At 33.9% G+C, this 12,564-nt stretch overlaps 1 protein-coding gene and 1 long non-coding RNA gene across 4 annotated transcripts; one reads left to right on the top strand and one right to left on the bottom strand.

Annotated features, from left to right (window-relative positions):
- The first annotated feature begins 221 nt into the window (after positions 1-221).
- LOC143556739 (uncharacterized) lies at positions 222-2,972 on the top strand. 3 transcript variants are annotated; one of them, XR_013139435.1, is made up of 3 exons: positions 222-1,352; positions 1,830-2,248; positions 2,891-2,972. It is a non-coding gene; the product is annotated as an uncharacterized LOC143556739 (long non-coding RNA). The 3 variants fall into 3 exon arrangements; XR_013139432.1 differs by lacking the exon at positions 2,891-2,972 and having other exon boundaries at positions 222-521; positions 1,260-1,352; positions 1,830-2,860; XR_013139431.1 differs by lacking the exon at positions 2,891-2,972 and having other exon boundaries at positions 1,830-1,981; positions 2,087-2,860.
- A 2,090-nt stretch (positions 2,973-5,062) lies between these two features.
- On the bottom strand, positions 5,063-6,671 carry LOC143556366 (succinate--CoA ligase [ADP-forming] subunit beta, mitochondrial-like). Its single transcript, XM_077045706.1, has 7 exons — positions 6,548-6,671; positions 6,383-6,457; positions 6,133-6,285; positions 5,734-6,033; positions 5,524-5,646; positions 5,339-5,410; positions 5,063-5,232 (listed from the first exon to the last, which is right to left on the bottom strand). Exons 1-7 carry the CDS (start codon positions 6,647-6,649, stop codon positions 5,152-5,154), a joined length of 906 nt encoding a protein of 301 aa, XP_076901821.1. The 5' UTR covers positions 6,650-6,671; the 3' UTR covers positions 5,063-5,151.
- Positions 6,672-12,564: the final 5,893 nt, after the last annotated feature.

Raw genomic sequence — 12,564 nt, 5'->3', positions numbered from 1 at the left:
ACCGTGGTTTCTTCCAATTGTTTTCTTCCAGCCAATTCCCACTCACCCACCATGTTTTATGGCACTCTTTTTCATCATAAACCGACATTTGCATTATCATCATCATCGTTTGTTTTTTTATTTCACTGCCATCATCGCCTATTGTTACCGGGTTCGATTTAGGAACCCTAGGCGGCGGTCGTGTGGTGGTGGTAGTGGTCTGGTGTGGGGAAGTAATCGGTGGCAGTGGTGGGTCGACTGCTCTCCCGATTATCACTAACAGTACTGTTGCCAGGTTCAATTTCTGAACCCTAGGTGGCGGTGATGGTAGTGGTTTGATTGGGTTGTTAAAGCCACGGTTTGTTAGCTGGTTGCATCAGTTGTTGCATTGTTAATTTTGTTGGCTTCTCTGCTCTGTTGATTGCTACCTTCCGGCAATATGCGATCCTTTCCGTCTCTAAATTGCAGGTTTTATGTTATTGAACATTCATTTTTCTTCGTATGCAGCAAATGCATATGTTCTCTATTGCTTGCACCACCAGGTTTCTTTGTTTGTTTCTTTAACATGTCGTGCCCGCCAAGTGTTCGATCATTTGTTTATGTGCTTTTTTTGTAATTTTCAATTCAGAATATTAGGATTTTGTGTTTTGTGAAATATATGGCCGCTGCATACACTGATTTCTACTAGATTTTTTGCTTTGTGGGATTTTGTTGTTTAATGAGCACAAAACATGACTTTTGTGAGTTGGGAGTCAAAGAAGTCGGTCTTGATTACTGGAATTCGTCCATGACTTTTATACCGAATCCTTCAGTTACCTTTCAATAATGCTGGATTTTTTTGTGGCATTTTGATGTTTGAAGAGGGTAGGTTTATATGTAAATTAAAAGAGAGAATGTGTGTCATAATAGTTTTGAGTAGATTTAAAATTCCTTAATAAAAAATTGCCCGTTTTAATGCACCACCAGGTACAATTAAACATTAGCTAAAAGTGAAAGTCAACTATTAGGGAAGTTTTTTACTTTCTAAACTAATTTAGGACATGGTTTCTGAATGAGTTATGCGTGTGACAGCTGAAAGTGCAATGACTGCAACCAAATGCATCTGTGCTTTGAATTTCTTTACATGAATGTAAGATTTGATTATGTGAGGATTAGCAATTTGCAAGTACGTGTGCATTTATATAATTCATAAACTACACCTTATATGTTTCTGTTTATAACGTACCAACTTTTTTCCCAACTAATTTGTACTTTTATGGTTTTAAAAACGGCTGTTGCAGGTATGAATTCCATATGCGATACCGGTCAATCTGGAGGTCTGTTGAGGCTACTCTGGTGCTGGTGTTACTTGGTAAAATCCTCATCAAGGATAAGTAAGATCTCAACCAATAGTCGTTTTTCTCACTACTTTAACAATATTATTTTAACTCAAAACTAGGCTATCACAACTCACTTGCTAAACAACATATTCTTTATTTCAATTTATTTCCAAATCCTCTGTAAGCCCACAAAGTACAATTAATACTTCTATCCAAACTATTATTTAATAAATCAGATAAGTTCACATTATGTAGCCTATAAACTGATTTTATATATAAACATAATCTATCACACAAATGGTTTTTCAACATAATAATTTACAAGTATGATCTTTTAGATATCAAATATAACAATTAAATTGGTGAGTAATTTATGATAAAAATAAATAACCAAGATACTGTAGCTGTTATATAACGACTTATAGTTGCGATTGTTTAAATCCAAGTTATAACTAAATTTGAGCGACTAATTAAAAATATTTGCTCTAAACAACTTATCGTATTCAACGGTCATACACAACTATCATACAGAACCGCTACACATGCATGACACACATAAAAATCATCCAAGTGGACCATAATTGGTACTTCGTCTCCTTTTCCGCGTGTACCAAGAAATTGCATTTGCAGAAGATTTCCACAATAAAGTTTGTGTGTGAAGATCATGACAACAATGATCCAAGGTACATGTAAGAAACGCTTCCCATTACAAATTACAACATTTACTCTAAACTTAGTCAACAATAGCTTTATAACCGACTAATACAAGCTCTAATGTGAAACAACAGGTGTTGTGTCAATGCCACCCTCACCAATGGCACCAGACATATATGCAATGCTTTTTGATGAAGCAATGAGCAAACTCATAAAAATCAATTTCCACGACATGATTACAGCAAAAGGCTACACCTACCAAAGAATCATCCCAACTCCAAAGCTTCCAGTAATAGGTGTAACAAAGCTGATGAATGTAACTCTCTAAACAGTCCGTTCATTTATTGTCAACATAAACGATGCAACCTCAAATCAGATAACCGACAGACAACAGCTGCTGAAAGATTCCAAGAAAGACCATACGAAAAACCGACAACTGCTGCAAAACCGAGAACTCCAAAAAAACACCATATGATAACTGACATGTACTGCTGCAAAACTGGAGATTTTGACAAGACCATATGGCAAACCATAGCATTTGTTAAGCTACAGATCAATCAGCAAAGAAACAAAAGATATAATGTAAAAATGGCTACATAAACTTTTTGGGAAGAAGGCAATGGAGCGCATAAGGCATAATTTTGGCAGGACCAACGTGTTCGGAAGATGGACTCATAATGTTTTGTTAGAAGTCCTTGCATTTACTTTGTGAACCCGAAAATACCCTATTAGCTAGGATGTCACTAAACTAAATTAGTTCTATCTAGGTGTTGCATTCGTCACCATTTCATATAGACTACAAATGTATTATGAAGCAGACATAAGCATATAAGACTACAAATGTAGTTTGTTAATGTAACAACACCATGTAGCATATATTAGCTTTACTACGATGGACACTATCTAGGATGTCACTAAACTAAATTAGTTCTATGCAGATGTTGCGTTCGTCACCGTTTCATATAGAACAAACAGAACCTGTTGGCAGCCCAACCACGCCGCAACGCGGTGGGTGAAGCCACTAGTGGTATATAAGTTGTGGGATCAAGTGACCCCACATGTCTTCTTTATGTTACACTAATTTGAGTCTCGTGTATTACATGTGTGTATATATATATATATACTAGTAGGTGCCCGCGCGATGCGGCGGCGGTGACTCACAACGTGGTTATTCTACCACTTTTTCTATACAAGTACGAGCTGAAAATTTGAAAGCACAAGCTTGGCTTGGCTTTAAAACCGAGCTGAAAGTTGAGCTTAAGCTCAGGTTCAACCTAATACACATTGTATAAAGAGTTTATCCGAACACAAAATAAGTTTAACGAATACATAACAAGTTCAAATCAAGTTTAAACTAACACATAACATGTAAAACCGGTTACAATATAAGTTCATTGGCATTCGAACTAACTCAACAATGAATGATCACCCTGTTAGTGGAAAAAAAACACTTGTTAGTACAAGATAGGCATGTATGCGAAGTTTTAGATTGCTAGAAGCATGATAAATCACCAATTCTTGGTTTATTAAGAAGAATGCGAGTTTACTAAACTTGATGTATATATATATAAAATATACTGAAGTAATATAATCTGAGCCAAACCGGGCAAAGCTCACAAGCCAAATCAAACCAGTTTGGCTTGTTAAAAACTGAGCCAAGCCATACAAGCATTCTAACCGAGCCAAGTCGGCTCGGCTCGGCTCAGCTTCATACCGAGCCATATTGTTTAAAAATTTCTAAATATTCAAAACGAATAACATGTCACCTTTTTATTGAAGTTCCAGCAACCTCCACGAGTAAGCAAGTCTCTTCCATTTCCACTTTTTACCAAAGGTCAACTTGGTTCATGTTAGGACAGTGTAATTTTATGGATTTAATTATTGTAAAAATAAAAGAGAGGGAGGGGGGAGTTCTAGTGATATAACTGCGGTCAAAACGGTTTAGCTGCATACTTTTGAAAATTATAATTATAAATTGAGCAAGTATGTTGCTTAGAAATTCATAATATCACTTTTTAATGCTAAAAATTTAAATACAAATCTTTAGAACTTCCAAAGAAAAGATCACATTTTTTTTAAAACTGACAACACCGAAATTTTTAAATCTTTATAAAAAATAGCATAATTATCTTGAACTGATCTAAATTCACAACACCCACAATTTTTTTTATAAAATTTAACAAAAAATCACATTTTTATGCCAAAAATTTCAAACCCACAGGACTAACTTCTAACTTCGAACCTTTAACTTGGTATAGAAGGCACGTCCAATGGCTCTATTAAAGCTGAGCACTATTCACACAAACACCTTCAGTTGAGGATCCTTGTATTTGTCGTTTTCCATGCTTAAGATTATTCAAATCAATATATCCGAGAGTTTTAGAAGACGAGGCTCCAACCATGATCTTTTAGAATCGGATAGAGAACTGAGATAGTGTTGGGAGACAGGAACTCCAGTGATTGGAGATCGAAGAGCAGTGGTGGTCCAGCATCTTCCAAACTTGGTAGGGTGGCACTGGTTTCTTCTTTAACGTCGCTTCGTCTCTTTTGTTTGTCAATCTCAGACTCAAAAATGCCCCCCAATCTGTTTCGTTATAGATGGTCTCTATGATTTGGCCAAGGCAACAAATTTGGGTACAAACTTTAAAAGGTTGCATGTTTGGGTTCTGTTAACTATTCGTTTGTGTGTAGATAAATTGACCAAAACAAATTGGGTTCTGAGCTGAACCCTCCTTTTAATAGAAAGTCTTAGTTTAACGTAATATTTATCAAAAGTTTGTGTTACACTCGAATCTTGCTACAAACAAAAAACCACATAACCTAAGTATGCAACTTATTAACATTGGACCCAACTTTCATTTTGTTTTTTCAGAAGTAAATAGAATACGTAAGTCATTCGACATTCTTGCAAATCTTAATATCCACTTTTGTTTTTTTGCTTTTTGAGGTTTTACAAGAATTGATGACTTTAACGTAACAAAAAACGCTGATACAACAGTTGCAATTCAAACGGCTAAATCACATTTGAATCATCTTACTGACACTAACATGTGGGAAATTAAAATGTCTCCAATTATGATCCAAAAACTTGAAAGAAGATAACAAAGAACCCGCATTCGCTCATTTTGGAAATTGTGTGACCAAGGTACAACTTCTCAACAGACAAGAAAAGAATCAAAACATTGCTAGAGCGGTATCTTTAAGCCGATTTAAGTGCTTTAACCGCTTTCTCAGCTGCATCATCCAGATCCTCAGCTGTGATCAATGTTATCCCGCTTTCCTATATATCCCAGTAAAGAATTGTTTAGTTTTAAAAGTTTTAGTCCTATGAACGTTACATAATTATTATGGAGCTTTAATGTTTTGAAAAAAAAGTTAACATATACCTTAAGAATCCTCTTTCCTTGATCCACATTTGTGCCTTCAAGACGAACCACGACAGGCACCTTCAATGCAACCTGAAAACAATTAAAAATTCATTAGAAGGTTGCCAAAAATGTAATATTAATGCATAAATAATTGAACGATGTAAATTATTTGTGACATTGCAATAAACGTATTGCCGAATCACATGTTTAGCAGCATTAACAATCCCACTGGCTATGACGTCACACTTCATAATTCCTCCAAAAATGTTTACTAATATTGCTTTCACTTTGTCATCTGATGTCAAGATCTTGAAAGCCTCTAACAACTTGCATACATTTTTTTCTAAAAGTTGTTATGAGCCAACCAAAAAAACTAAAAAAAATTAAATCCCGTTTTAAAATTTTTTAATTACCTGTCCTTCAGAAGCGTTCCTGCCTACATCTAGAAAGTTGGCAGGTGTTCCTCCATGCAACTTTATAATATCCATTGTGGCCATTGCCAATCCAGCGCCATTCACCATACATCCAATTTCCCCATCCAAACCAATGTAATTTAAATCCGTTTTTGCCGCTGCAACCTCACGAGGATCCTCTTGTGTTGGATAACGAAGGGCGAATATCTCTTTTTGACGGAAAGCAGCATTATCATCAAAGTTAAGCTTAGCATCAGCAGCAACCAATTTGTTATCAGAAGTCTCTGCAATTGGATTGATCTGAAAAGGGAAAAGATTTAAACTTAATACCAAAATCTGAAAATTAGATGAAAAAACGAAGCCAAAATGTCTGTGTAGAAGTAGGTAATTAATTCTGACCTCCAACTGTGTGCAATCACATTCACGGAAAAGATTATACAGCTTCTTGACTTGTTCTATTGAAGCGGCTCTGTCGGCTACCTTTGGAGCAAGGCCATCTACAACTTTGGCAGCATCTTCATCGGTAATTCCTTTAAAAACATCAATTGGCACCTGTCGAAAGTCAAATTATTCAAACATAAGTTGACAAGGGTCATCAAACAATTACAAGAAACACCAGAAGGAAAAACCGTGTCAAAAGAAAGCGTACTTTAATGATCATGTCAGGGAATTTCTCAGCAAGGTCTTCAATGCTGGTTCCTCCCTCTCGGCAGGCAATGATAAGCTGAACAAATAAGCACCAAATTGTGTGTCAGAATGTGCGTGTCAAGTTTATATTAAAAACTTGTAATAGGATAAGTAAGAAAAAGCTTACTGGACCAGCAGTTGTACGATCAAGAGTGATTGCAAAGTACATTTCATTCACAAGTGACACCTTTTCACACAAGTAAACCTGCACCGAATACAGTGTGCACATTAGTTTCAAGATGCTGGATTTGAAAAGCTTGCAGGTTTTAAGGAGAAGAGTAAAATAGGGTAAATAAAATATTTTTTTATCAAATCAACTGATACTACTAAGACAACTATGGCAAAAACGGCAGTTTCACTCATTAGTAGATGGTTTCGACCAAGGAAATCAACCTAAAAATGGGTTTACAGAAACAGAAAATATTGATAACTCATGGTAACAAAATGAAAACAGACTAATAATATAAATATATGGTTGGTGATTTCAACATGTTAGCTACTTGTTGATCATCTAGCACTCGACATAACTCTCATGTGTCTTTTCAAAAAAATTCCATTTTTAAGTTTTATAAGAAGTCAATAATAAAAAAGTAAACACATATGCCTATTTCTCAAAGAGTGAAAATGTCACCATGAGAAAGTAATACCAAAAGACTAAGCCAAAATAGATTTAGCATAACAATTTCTACAAAAACTTACCTCAAATACTAAACTATGACAAATCACAATTTCGTATAATAAGTGCATTGGAATTGATATAAGTACATGACAGAATATGAACCCTAGCAAGGGATTTGGGGTCAAATAGTTGGTACCTTGGCTATCGTGAAGCTTCTTCACATCATTAACAAACTCATCTTTTTCGCCTGATGATGATGGCGCCAATTACATAAATCAACGGGTCGCATCACTTCTAGGTTTCTCAAATCAAAGCCAACAAACCTTAGATTGTGGAACAGAGAGCGTGAAGCATGATGCAGTGTTTGTTGATTTTGGTGACTGAAGGATCGAAGTTGAGAAAGAATATGTGCAGGCTTATCTTCATATCTCTCTCTCTCTCTCTCTATATATATATATATATATATATTTTCTTGTAACGTGTGTTTGTGTTTGAAATTTGAAACAGACAGCTAGCGGGAAACATGCATGAAGTGGGAGAGGGAAACATGCATTAAGTGGCTGTAATGCATGCATTATAACTTGTAAAAGTCTTATTTTTAAGAGTTTTGGTCAATGACCATTCTGCCCTTCCTATATGTATTATAATATAGTATAGATATATGGGGTAAGGATCCTAAGAGAACCCTTTACAAATTGAGAACTTTGAGAACCATTTTGGATCACTAAAAACACTTTTAAAAAAATATTTAAAAAAATCATAAAACAAAAAATAATAAAAATTTTTAAAAAGTAAAAAAACCAAAATTCTTATATTTCATTCCGGTTTCATTAAAAAAATTAAAAAAATAATAAAAAATTAAAAAAAACGTCGTATTATACACATATGTATAATTTTATATAAACTTTAGTTACGTAATATACACATATGTACAGTATCATTTATCTTAAATTATACACATATGTACAAAAAAAACATGTAAATGTACATATATGTATATATTATACATATGTGTATATAATTTAGCTAAACCGAGTTTTTTTTTATGAAACCAGGATGATAAAATAAGAATTTTGGTTATTTTACTTTTTTGATTTTTGTGTTTTTTTTATTTTATGATTTTTTTTATTTTGAGGTTTTTGTGGTCCAAATTTGGTTCTCATAGTTCTCAATTTTAAAAAAGTTCTCTCATGATCCTGATCATATATATATATATATATATAAGGAAAGGATTAAGAGAGAACTCCTATTTAATTAGGGAGAGAACTAAGGAACTCCTAACTCAAGGGTTGTACATGGCTAGATTTCTATAATTATGTATATATATATATAATTATAAAAATCTAACCATGTACTTAACATGTAAACATATATTTTACATGTTTATACACGAAAATTATCAGGTAAATTCGTGTATGCCTGTTTATTACACAAAACCTATTAAGACCTTACATGTTACTTGTTAAAGTCATGTAGCTACGTGTCGTGTAATCATGTCTCGTTTATAAATTGACAGCCCTATTTGGAATAATCATATTTTTTGGATAAACATGAACAGATGATATTAAATGACATCATATTAATTGATTAAAGGTATGATATTTTATGTGTATGAACATTTTTTGTTAGTTTCATGGATATATTTATCATTAATATAGGGTTGGTATGCACTTGAAAGAACCTTATTTGTCACACGCACAACTATACATGACTACATCAAGTGTTATAAGTAGACCTATATGTTACCTTATCAAGAGTTACAGACAGACATTGACTAAAGATTTTGTTTTTTTGATAAACAATGTATACCGACCAATACACCCACAGATATGGTGTACAAGGGAGTTTTTTTTACATATTTATAACATGTTTGTGTAATCTTAGTTATGTAATTTCTGTTATTTTAATGTGAATTGTAATTATATTAACAATATATGATCATTTTGTTGACTGAATTTCACATAATAGCTAGAGTTTAAAATTTTCATCAATTACTCATGTAATACACGAGACTCAAATTAGTGTAGCATAAAGAAGACATGTGGGGTCACTTGATCTCACAACTTATATACCATTGCTATGTAGTCTATGTTTGTACATATTTTCACAAACTCCTTTGTATGTCATCAGCTGTCTTGTCTTGTCATTGTGGTCCACGATGTGTAAATATATAATATGCTATGTTGCTATGGAACGAATGAACAACATTTGCGTGTTAACATGTTATATGTCAAGTCAGGTTAACTCAATATTAGGTGCTTTAGAATCTAGTAGTTCGTTCTCCATGATGTATCTAGTACTCTATTTTTCGTTTGGAAGGTTGTAACATTTGCATTCATCACATTTACAACAAATTAATGCGTGCGAGGCCGTGTAAAATTAATAATATGATGGAGGGAGGGTGCAAAACAGAAGATTTTTTGAGATTATTTACATAGCTAATTCACGTTTTTACATAGTGGAAAACGTTATGATATAGTTTGTCACATGACATAAAACCTTTGTTATGTCAATGCTGATTTTAGTAGTAAAAAAAATACCACTTTAGAGTTTTAGATAAATAAACAAATAATAAATTCCTTAAGCCCATAAGTAAGACGTTGTATAAAGGCTAAAGAACTTCCAATACCTTGCTACTAAATGACCTACATGTGATAAAGATCTGAAAATTGGTGGATTTATAGTGGTTACAAGTATATTTAAAATATGTTACAATGATGGGCTAAGTTAACCTTATGTTCTACTTTATTGCTTTAAAAATAAATAGCATGTTAACATTAATAAAAAGCCTTACGTCTATAAATTATAGACAATAATTATACAAACTAAGAATAATTATGTATTTGAAAACGTTCACTAATAGAAAGCAGATTTTTACCGATGCCACGTTTATCGATGATCACCTACAATTAGAAGGATACCCCGAAAAAGATAGAAAGATATTTTTCAAAGTTTGTCGGGGATAGGTTCATTGTGATCATTCAATGGTGAGTTATCGGTGATCTTTCAGGAATATCCACATGTATTCCATGTGTAAATTTACTTTCATATATCCTTTTGTGAAGTATTTACCCACGTCCAGTAGTCTTGTGGAACTTTACCGATGGGGGATGGATTACTGATGGTTGTCATATGTCCATCACAAAAACTATGTGGTTTACAGTGGTTAAAATGACTTTTTTAACCCATCAATGATTATTATTATCAGTTATAAACCTAACCATCTAATTTAAACGTAAAAACTATACTCTTAAATATAACTTGAAAAGGTTCAGTAGGTCTTGGTTCTGAAATAAATCATATTATTCACCAATCTCACTTTTAAGTAATCGATATCAAATATCAATAATGTGAATAAAGGCTAAAAAATGGTTGAGTAAGAGACACACGTTGTTGTATTGCTTCAATTCGCAAAAAGGTATCTCTTACTTTTCACATTTCTTGGATTTTAATCTTCCTTTTCTGGTTGATGAGTCTTGCTTAGTATACTTTTGTATTCTTTATAACTAAACTACATTATGTATTATATGGGTAGTGTATTAAACGTATGCATTCATATAAAGGATTTCTAAAATTTATTATTTGTGTGTTAACCATATAATAATATTTAAACAAGTAAACCACACTTTTCATCTCTTATGTTTATTGAAAACTTTACCTTTTGTCCTTAGACTAAAGAAATTACGAAAAACATGTATCTTTTATCCTTAGACCATAGCAATTATGGAAAACATTCTTTTTTTAATCTAAAAACTTGTTTATTTCATTTAAGGGTCTGACATTGGTCTATTTTAGACGTTAAATCGGGACATGTGCCCCTATGTGAGGGCAAAACAACCAATTTCTATCCCCCCTTCCCCTAATTGAATCAGTTCACCCGTTTCTCTCTCTCTCTCTAGCCCCCCCCCCTCCTCTCTCTCCCTCCTCTGTTGCTCTCACGGGCGCCATGTTTATGTATGTTCAATCAAGGTACATCCACGATTACTTGTATGTAAGCCCCAAAATGCTAAAATCTCTTTCCTTCTAACTTAGTATTCAAATTGTCGATTAATTGGATGGTAATCAAATCAAGCCAAATTACAAGGTGATTACAAGATATCATATACACATCAAGTGCCAATAATATTGGTGTATATTTTTTTGGCTAACAATCATCGCCTTTTTTATTTATTTTTTTCATTGAAGTATTTAACCTCTTGCCCTCTTTTATATTACGTTTGTAAGAACATCTAAGCATATGTATGTTTCCTTTTTTTATTAGGGAATACACCTTTACCACAATAGCTGTCACATTTTCCACAACCTAAAAAATCGTTAACCTTAACCCGAAAGTTCTCACATCTATGGAACCCGAACCCGAACCCGAATTCACGCTACCCAAACCCGAACCAATTTAATTCGGTTAATGGTTACTTGAATCTTGGTTTTAGGTTAACCCCTTACAAGTGTGTGTTCATTATTTAGCATTCCATCATAGATTCATTGGCATTCAATTGATTTCAAATTCTATGGCTATTTTATTTCTAAGCTCTAATTGCTTATTTATTCTACTAAGTCAACGAATTTTAGTGTTTTCAATTTCTCATCAACTATATAGGTTTTTGTTCGATTGATTTCAAGTTCATTTGATTCTACATGTTTTGTTCGATCGTATCCGTCTCTATTCTCTATATTTGGTCAAAATATTTTTTTATTTTCTTAGTTATTTTTTTAGTTTTATAGGTCAAATACCCGAAACCGATATAACCCGATCCCAATAAACTGAACCTAAAAATGTGGGAGAGATTAGGGTCAGGTTTTGATTCTTGATTTAATATTCTCAAACATTAGGAACCTAAGGAATAACTCAAGTATGAAATCATAGCTATAATGGCATGGACTAGAGAAATTTGAGACCCGAAAGTACAAACCGAAAAACACCCTTAATTACCACCAGGATGTGTCAATGGGGACCTATATAGAGAGGTGCACAAAAAACCTAAACCCGGAACCGAACCCGATAAAAATACCAGGACCCGTTTTTTTATATACGGGTCCTTAATACCCGACCCTACCCGTAGGGTACGGATAAGGTATGCATTTCAGTACCAAAACCCGTACCCGGAACCGGACCCGATTTGTACCCGGTAATACCCAAAACCGGAACTGGTTCCATACCCGAACCGGGTTTTACAAATACTCGGAACTGGGTTTTTTAAATACCCGATATTACCCGGAAAAATAATCCTAAAAGGTGCAACCTCTTAAAAAAATCCAATATATATCCGAAAAATACCTAAAATAAAGCCAGACAAAACCTGAAAATAAGGTTTTTTCAGTACCCGAAAATAGGGTATTCAAATACTCGGTTTTAGAATACCCGGTTATATACCCAACCCGAACCCATAGAATATGGTTTTTAGAGACAATACCCGGACCCGAACCCGACCTGGGTTTTCCCAATACCAGATTTTCCAAAATCCGGTTATACCCGAACCCAAATTTACACCCGAACCCGGGTATTTGAAAAACCCGACTTGTGCACC

Source organism: Bidens hawaiensis, unplaced genomic scaffold, assembly GCF_021521415.1.
Source record: "Bidens hawaiensis isolate Kalapana, Puna unplaced genomic scaffold, B.hawaiensis_p1.1 tig00001035_1, whole genome shotgun sequence".
NCBI lineage: Eukaryota > Viridiplantae > Streptophyta > Magnoliopsida > Asterales > Asteraceae > Bidens > Bidens hawaiensis.
This window is presented reverse-complemented; position numbering and strand designations above follow the sequence as displayed.

Excerpts from the sequence above, each read along its gene's own strand:
- LOC143556366 (XM_077045706.1), bottom strand. The coding sequence starts at position 6,649 with ATGTGCACACTGTATTCGGTGCAGGTTTACTTGTGTGAAAAGGTGTCA. Across the intron at positions 6,034-6,132 it reads GTGATTGCACACAGTTGGAG|ATCAATCCAATTGCAGAGAC; the intron begins GTCAGAATTAAT and ends TTCCCTTTTCAG. Across the intron at positions 5,647-5,733 it reads GGAACGCTTCTGAAGGACAG|TTGTTAGAGGCTTTCAAGAT; the intron begins GTAATTAAAAAA and ends AATGTATGCAAG.